At 43.7% G+C, this 8,921-nt stretch overlaps 1 protein-coding gene across 1 annotated transcript; it reads right to left on the bottom strand.

Annotated features, from left to right (window-relative positions):
* Window positions 1–739: 739 nt before the first annotated feature.
* LOC133916294 (nuclear pore complex protein NUP35-like) lies at window positions 740–8,715 on the bottom strand. The gene is made up of 3 exons (XM_062359944.1): window positions 8,061–8,715; window positions 2,465–2,576; window positions 740–1,406 (listed from the first exon to the last, which is right to left on the bottom strand). The coding sequence occupies exons 1-3, from the start codon at window positions 8,582–8,584 to the stop codon at window positions 1,077–1,079; spliced, it is 966 nt and encodes a 321-aa protein (XP_062215928.1). The 5' UTR covers window positions 8,585–8,715; the 3' UTR covers window positions 740–1,076.
* Between the last annotated feature and the right edge of the window lie 206 nt (window positions 8,716–8,921).

The following is an 8,921-nucleotide window of genomic DNA, read 5'->3' as shown; positions in this document are numbered from 1 at the left end:
TATTTTTAACTATTTTTTATCGGAAGGAGGTACTTAGTTTGCATAGATAATTTATTTGTTCTGACAGGTGCTCATTACCCGTTGACATAGAATTTCTTGCAGGAACTGTTTGTGGGAGACTAGCAAAAACAACTGTTTTGACATTTTTGTGAACTCTACTTGTAGCTGATTTGCTCAAACGACGTGCTGGCATTCAGACTTGGAAGCTCAGGACGTACTTGAAATTGTTTCAATGCAACGTGCGTCGTCAACCGAGTGGTTGTACGTTTTTCTAGAGGTACATCGTACTACGAATGTTAATCAGTTGGCTGGTTTGGCTCGTCCATATCAATCATCGCAAAGATCACATGGGATTCCTGTCCTCCCTGCAAACGATAACGTATGCCCTGCCACTCACATTGACCAATTATTACGTTTTCTTAGTCACTGAAATTTCTTAATCACTTGAGAACGTCTGTGACAAATCTACCCCAAACTGACAAAAATAAAAGGCCATTAGGTCAAATATGTTATTCTGTTTCTTTTTTTTTTGTTCCTGCAAGATACAGACAACACCGAAGCAAAAGAGAACCCAGGTCCGTTGTTTCCACTAGGGAGACAATTCGCATTCCATTCCCAGTTTGACACATGATACAAGACATCACTCCCTTGCGTCAAATCCTTTATAAACGATCTAAGACATGTTCAACAAATAAGAATCATTCGATGTACATGACTTCAAAGTTAGGAACCCAACTGATAAAATTTGCATGGCAATAATTCAGCCATTTGACTTATGCCACTCAGCTAGAGTTCTTAAAAACTACTCACGTAAACATCATCACTTTTTACTCCCCCTTTTCCCTTTCTCGGAGGAACTAGATCCAAAGCATCACAACAGGAACAGGTACAGCCGTACAGTATGACACAACCCATGCATCCCATCACATTACAATGGTAGGGATGCAATACACGATCTGCGCACTGAAAATGATACTCAATGTGAGCCACAGACATAAAAAAAATGTTATCGTCGTAATGTTGATCGGTGGTCCGCATTGTGCCTTGAAGTTTCCAAAAAATCACCACCATTTGACTTATATGCCAAATATTAAATCCATAACTTTGGACAGGACCGATTTTGCAGGTGAAGCAATGGCCCCAGAAGCACCACAGCTGATCTCATTGCAGCTGCCATTTGGCATAGCGTTCCTAGGCAAAGGTGCTAGTGCGTTCCTGGTCGCAAAGCCGCTTGGTGCTACAGGCTGCGATGGAAATGGGACTGTTGCACTGCCCTGATAGTTCTCGTTGGTGTTCTCATTCAGATACTGCCTCTGCCATGGATCCACTAGCTTCACCCCAATAATAAGAACACTGTTTAACTGTTGACCATGCTTCGCCAGTGCTTTCTGGGCATCATGCTGGCTCTAAACATAACAAAGAACAATATACAAGTGAGCAAAGATAACTGCACTAAATCAAGGTGATAGAGCAACGGCATCTAGTTGATTTGTTTGCATTGATTTATAATCTTTCAATGATTCAACTTAAGCAAACAGTGAGTCCGCATGAGAATATTATTGCTGGTAGGTGGCAGCCAAAAATTGTCGCATCATATAAGGTAATGCCCTATAAATTTTGGAATCTAATCCAAAAATACACAGGATAGTGAAAATAAAGGGAAAATATTGCTGCAAATGTCCTACACATGGCATTTATATCACTCTGTATACTTTTTTCTTTGATACACTAATAAGATAAATCTTTTGTCAACCATGTTTTGCTTTAATAACGAGTATTAATTTCTTCTGATGATCAAAGTGATGTTTACAAAATCAAATTCCGAGACTAGAGGCTAGCAAAAAAATGGTGTGGTTTGCTTCGATTACAAATTGACTTATTCTTTTGTTCTTATGCTCAGAACAAAATTTAAAGCAGGAAACTATCAGGACAAAGAAATAAAAAGAAAGGGGAACGGAGGAAAACAATCAACAGGTTAAAAAGAGTCATGAACATCAGTAGTATCCTAGAGAATCTAGCCTAAAGGCACCTGAAAATAAAGGGTACTTATCGGAAAATAGTAGAAGTGCTATAGATCCAATAAGTTTACACAGTAGCCAGGTTAAGATTATTATATTTCTGAAGTAAAAAGAAGCCCCCAATGGCATTATTCAGTTTTCTACCTCCATGATTACACAGTATGTCTGAACAACATATTACATCGTGATTTCTGGGTTGCATCAGCTTAACACTTAAAAAGAATTGTCAGGACTTCAAAACAGCACATAATCTTGATCAGAGATCACTTCCATTCAACATATTTCCAAATAAAAGCTTAAATGCAGCTAGTTACTTCAGCACAAGAAATGGCACCTACTCCATTAGATTATTTTAAGTTTATTCTAAAGTAACATTATTTGTAATAGTGGTGAACAAAGATCCAGTGTGTTATAAGTGCTTAAACAGTTCAGTTGTCAGTAGTTACCTGATACAAGATATGCATCCAGTTTGCATCCCTTGGACCAGGAACATGTCTCAGGACTATCCCACATTTCCCGAATTCTCGCAGCACCAGGTTAGTATCACCAGGAGAAAATCTAACAGAAATAAGATGCAAGACATTAATCAAAATGAAATAAATCATACAGCCTAACTACACTGGCATCCATCCAGCATAACCAATCAATACAACATGCAGAACATGTCTGACAATTGAAAGCTCATCAGATGTTCAGAGAATCAAGTGCGCAAGGGGCACACTATGTCTTATAGATACTCATGATCTTTTCCAAATAAAATGACCAACCAAAGCCTGCACGCATATCTGAATGTTTTGTCTAACTGCGTAGAGCGGTAGTGCCTGGGAAATGTAGGTCACAAACTGAATAACATACTAAATTACTGTAAGATACAAGTGATTCTAAAACTGCTTAATTAATATTTATTGGGTTCTCCTTTCCTAATTTCCATTCTTGTGCACTTAAAACTCGAACATTAATAAAAATTACGCATGTTTCCACCAAAATGTAGCAAACTTTATTAGCATGATAATAACAAAAGGTAAGAATCATCATGAGGGAGGACAAACAATCCATCGGATATGACATATGAGCATTAAATAACTCCCTAGCACATGGGCTTAGCAGAATATGACCTGAGGCACTGTAAACCAAAAAAAGAAATATCAACTGCCTAATCAGGAAATCAAAAGATCAGAAGGCATCCTAGTTTATAGCTATACTAAGCAGATTCTATTAACTAACTGGAACATGTATTATTAATCAAAAATTGATGCTAACAAATTAAACTTCCATAAGCAAATGAAGCAGAAATGTATCAATTCCTCCTGATACCCAACTGGGAATGGGTCAATCCTCATATCTGTTAAGGGCCTGTTTGGTTGGGCTGAGGCTTTTCCAAAAGCTGTTCTTTAATTGGCTTTTGATGCGAATGAAATGTATAATATATGTAATACCTCTCAGAACATCATCCCTCAGAAACTACAAAAACTTCTCCAGACTAACTTTTGACTTCCGGTAATAATGAATATTTTTGCTTTTCAAAAGCGGACTGTTTGGTTCAGCTTTCTGTTTCTGAGTAGCAAAAACCAGTAGAAGCTGAACCAAATAGGGCTTAACTACGCCTTCAATAGTTGAAGCTATAAAACAACAATCGTACAAAATTCCATCAATTGCCAACGAGCTTGTCGATCGCGTAAACTACCATACTCTAAGGGTGTGTTTAGTTGCCTGTATATGGTCTAGCCTGGCCAGTGAGATGAAGGGAGCAGCTGTTTGGTTGCCAGCATGCACTCCTGGCCCTGGCTCGCGGAAATTGGCCATTTCTTCAGAGCCAAGCTCGCGGGATGCAGGCATGCACTCGGCTAATGATGGTATTAGCGTATGATTAGAGAGTATTAACTCATATTAGTGCATTTCAAATTGGATTAAGGCTCAGTATAGCTATAAACTATTAAGAACTATATAGTGTATTTATGCAAAATAACATCATGTTTACACTTGCTTTTTTATTCCAATCTCATGCAACATGTACTCATGCGGAGAATCAAACACAATCTCTTCTCAGCCAGGCTGAGCACATGCATCCAACCAAACAAAGTGGCATTCCATGCACACAGCTTGGCTCACAAACACGAGCTAAGCTAGGGCCATACAGGCAACCAAACAAGTCCTAATTTGATAAAAAAAACCACCAAAAGTGAGTCAACCAATGTGATTTACAAATTTGCTCAAGGGAAGCGAGTAATAGGCATCTTGCACCCTATTCTCCTTTGATCTCTGGTGATATGAATGTTGATTATGAAAAGGGGTAGCAGATAGATAGATAAGTTCGCCCTCTCTCTAGAGGCTCTGAACCTTCTTTTCTATCTATTTTTTGCTTGCCTATAATGGGTGTTACACCCTCCTTTATATAGGAGCGACCTAACTAACAAATCTTATATCCTAACAATTGTATCTCTAAGACTTATCTCTAACTAATATAATCTTATCTCTAATTCAGGCTGTAGTATCGCACAGCTACGTGCGCGTCGTGAACAGTAATTCCAACCCAACTAACCAAGAAACTATATCTCAAGCCCAAGCCCAGCCCATAACATTACACCACCCCTTCAAGATAGCTCATCCTCGAGCTGTGGTGGTGGCCTGAGCTCTTGGTGTTGCAGGACCGAAGGCAGTGATGGAGGTTGCCTTTGTGCGTGCCCAGCAGGCTGCCGAAGAACCTTGAACTGTTGACTTGAATAGAGTCCAATACAAAAGGACTCTGAGGGAATGGTCTGCTGCCCCTTGTGGAAGCTATGCGTAGCAAAGATGCATGGGATTGCATGGCTTCAGTTGGTGCCTGAGAATTCGTTGCAGCTAAACATCACAGAAACTATCAGGATGGCTTCAGTTGGTGCCTGAGAATTCGTTGCAGCTAAACATCACAGAAACCATCAGGTAGTCGAGCCATGCAGTGGTGAAGGTCATGCGCTAGAGCCTGAAGAAGCGGCATGTAGTTGAGGGTGCAGAAGGGAGATTCCAACAGAACGGCTCCCAGATATCTTGAGAGGAGGCCGACATCACAACTCCAACGGCCAATGCACGGCCAACGGGGCTGCATGGTGCAGAGGAGAGGCCGAACAGAGGGAGGCGGAGCAAGAGGCGGCACCGGCGAATCAGGAGGTGGCGCCGGGTGGAGTAAAGGCCAATGCTACAGAGGCCAATGGGGGCGGCGGAAGACCTGACGGGGGCTTAGCAGCCTGGCGCTGGACACGATTGGAACAGGAGATCCAGCGGCACAGGCGACGTAGAACAGCGCAGGCGCGTGGAGAGGCTTGGCGGATGGCGTCGGGCAGCCAGCAGGTACCGCTGAGGCTAGCGAGCCAACGGATGGTGGATTTGCACCAAGAAGTCGTGCGGCGTAGGGCAGCCGTTGTCGGTCGGTGCAGGCGGCGCACATCGGAGGAGTGGCATCGACCGGTTGGAGAGGCAGCCTGACGGAACAGGAGACGACACTGGCGGACGCGCTGCAGATCCACGCACATCGGCGTTGCGGAAGCCAAGGCCGGAAGACCCACCGAGGCCAGCAGGCCAGTGGATCCAAGCAGGGGGCGTTGGGGTTGTCGGACCTGAGGATGACAAGACCGGTAGATGGGCGCTTGCAGTCGGGTGCGCGGAGGCGGAGCTTTCTGTTGTGGCGGCAAACAGGAGAAGGTTGTCGGTGTGGACGGCGTCGGGAATCTCGCAGGTCGAGCGGCCAAGCGAGCGGGTGCAGAAGGGCGGCCAGCAGGGATAGCAAACTCGGCCACCGCCGTTGCCTTCCGCATGCACTCCTCCTTCAACTCCGCACTGGAGGATGCGGCAGGTGAAGCGGCAGATCCTACCACCAGGGATGCGCCGATGGACTAGACAGGACCATCGTTGTGGGCGCCATCTTCCATCCGTAGCTCCGCGCAGTTGAAGAAATCGCCAAGTTCCACCTCATCGTTTGCCACCATTTGCTCTAACTTTTGCTTCATGCTGAAGTAGAAATTGTCGAGGAACTCCTCATATGTCAGGAAGAACTTCATGGGGGCGACATCCATGACGGTGGACTCCAGAGGATCCAATCGCCGCAGCAAGACGGGTGTCGCTATAATAGCGCAGTGCTACAGTGACGTGCAGGACAGCAGCAGCGGTGCAGCAATGGTTGCAGGTGGAGGATCAGAGGTCTCTGATACCAAATGATATGGATGTTGATTATGGGAAGGGAGTAGCAGATAGATAGATAAGTTTGCCCTCTCTTTGGAGGCTTTGAACCTTCTTTTCTATCTATTTTCTGCTCGCCTACAATGAGTGTTACGCCCAAGGTTCACAAAACCGTTTGGACCCCGAAAACCGCTCGACAGCGGTTACCAGAAAAACACGGTTATCGCGATAGCCAGGCAAAATTCAGCAAGAATTTGCTCAAAATTCACTTGGTCAAATTTAAAATTCGGCGAGAATTCAGACCAAATCAACCGAACGGTAACCAGTCAGTTTGCTACGGTTACTGACCGCATTTAGCGATTTATTGAGCGGTTTTTCAGCATTTTCGAATTGTCAGTAACCGTTCGGTTTTAGCGATTTATCAAGTGGTTTTCTCGAATTTTAGTGAAGTTCAACAAAAAAAACAAAAAAATAGCTCAATCTTGTAAAATAAATAACTAATTCATCTGAGCTTCAAACCAAGTGAAACAAATTTTGTTGGTTTACTTGTAACATGATCTACATGATAAAAGTATTTATACTCATAAAAAAGTTGAATATTTTCTGTGAAAAATGTATTTGCTAAACCTAGTTAAATGCATAATTTACTATTTGCTAATCCAAAAATCATGAAACCAATTTTGTTAGTCTTCTTACATGATCTTATGTCTTTTGAAAATACATAAACTCATGAAATAGTTATTTACATGCAGGATTGTGTAAATGTGTTGCAACTAGATTAATTCATAACTAACCCATCACACCTCCAAAATTAGTGAAACCACTTTTATTAGTTTACTTATACTATGCTTTATGTAGGAAAAATAATGGTAGACATTAAAAAGTTAATTATAATGTTGTTTCTTAACATATTCACTTTATGCTTGTGAACTTTGTAAAAATCATGGAGAAATTAATAAAACTCTAAATAAAGTGAAACCAATTTTAAAGATCCTCTTAAGATACTCCCTACACAAGAAAAATATGTGTTTATATGTTAAGCTTTTCCTTAACATAAGTTAATAAATGGGCTGCAGGCTTCAACTTTTTTCCTTTTTTTCAAACTTCCTCCTTATAGAATATGATGCAAACGACATTATTTTTTTTTCACAGAAGGTCTTAGAATCATCTCTAGTTTTTTAGGATTTTTTTATTTTTTTATTTTTGAATTTTTTGAATTCAAATTTGAAAACCGATCGGTTTCTATTATCGATGCGGAGCGGTAAGCTCGGTTACCGCGATTTTGGAGAGGTAACCGTCGATAAGTTGAACCCTAGTTACACCCTCCTTTATATAGGAACGGCCTAACTAACAAATCTTATCTCCTAACAATCTTATATCTAAGACTTCTCTAATTCAGGTACAGTACTGCACAGCTACAGTGCGCATCGTGAACAGTAATTCCAGCCCATCTAACAAACAAACTATATATCAGGCCCAAACCCAGCCCATAACATCTGGAGCTGCGTTGCTTTGGTCAAAATTCAATCTCTTAATAGGTACAACATTCTTGAAAGTCATAGCTATTGCAATTCCATCTTTGGAAGACAACTCTCTCTAGACATCTAAAGGGTGTCAAACTTAGCAGCACAAATTAATTTCGAATAAACATGAAAGTTGACAACTATATCATCACCTGGATCTCACCAACCGCGTAGAGTTACTACAATTAAAGAAGAAAACATTATCAATTTCACATACACTGATACATAACCAGTCCCTTAGCAGTAATATCTACTCTAATCGCAACATGAAACATGCACAACTATATGAACCCAATGCCACAAATTATACTACAATTCACAATCTTAAAACATCCATTCCATCAAATTAGCTAGAGGTGAGGCCACATACCCGAAAACGGTGACCCATTCTTCCTCATCGACCCGGCCGGCTGCAGGCGTCGAGTCCCTCGGTATCTCCGGCCGCGCCACCTCCCTAGGTGGCGGCAGCGTGATAAGCGCCACCTTCTGCTGCTGTTGTGACTGCTGTCCTGACGACGTCGTCGGGGACTGCTGGTGCTGCTGGACGCCATCCATCGGCGATCCCTCCCTGGGCTTCTCCTCCCTCGACGGGGACCACCACGCCGAGGGGACGGGCGAGCCGTTGGACCGTAGCGGGGAGGAGAAGATGCCGACGCGCGGGGGCGGAGGCAAGGGGCTCATCGTCGCCTGCGGAGGCGTGGCGGGCTGCGGGGAGGGGGAGAGATGGGAGAGGTCATCGAGGGAGAGCAGCGGGGGAGGCGGCGGTGGGGTGGAGGACTGGGTCTCGCGCCGGCGGGAGGCAGGGGGCAGGCGCAACGAAGAGGACATAGGGGAGGAAAGGTCGCGGAGGAACGGCGGGTGGTGGCGCCGGTGGTCCGGCCTGGCGGCGCTCATCGCGGCGGCGAGGAGGAGGAGCAGCAGCAGTGGCGGAGAGGCGAAACCCTAGAGAGAGAGAGAGAGAGAGAGAGAGAGTGGAGTGTGCCTTGGGTTTATGGAACGAAGCGTCGCGTCTCGCGTGTGAAGGCAAAGACGACGCTTGCATCACCGACATGTGGACCCAGAACTTCGTTGGGCCCACAAGTCGGTGATACAACGGAGATTGCCGACTCGAAGGCATTTTATAGAGTACGCGAGCTTGTACGCGAGCTTACAATGGAGGCGTATTTCAGAGCACGCGAGCTTACAATGGAGGCGTATTTCGGGTTTAAACTTGAAAATGCAGAGGCTATAG

This window comes from Phragmites australis, chromosome 1 (assembly GCF_958298935.1).
Source record: "Phragmites australis chromosome 1, lpPhrAust1.1, whole genome shotgun sequence".
Lineage (NCBI taxonomy): Eukaryota > Viridiplantae > Streptophyta > Magnoliopsida > Poales > Poaceae > Phragmites > Phragmites australis.
This window is presented reverse-complemented; position numbering and strand designations above follow the sequence as displayed.

Bases quoted from the DNA above. Each gene is read 5' to 3' on its own strand.
- LOC133916294 (XM_062359944.1), bottom strand. From the start codon at position 8,584: ATGAGCGCCGCCAGGCCGGACCACCGGCGCCACCACCCGCCGTTCCTC. The intron at 2,577-8,060 runs GTATGTGGCCTC...TATTTCTGTTAG, and splicing joins GAATGGGTCACCGTTTTCGG to ATTTTCTCCTGGTGATACTA. The intron at 1,407-2,464 runs GTAACTACTGAC...TGTTATGTTTAG, and splicing joins GGATGCATATCTTGTATCAG to AGCCAGCATGATGCCCAGAA.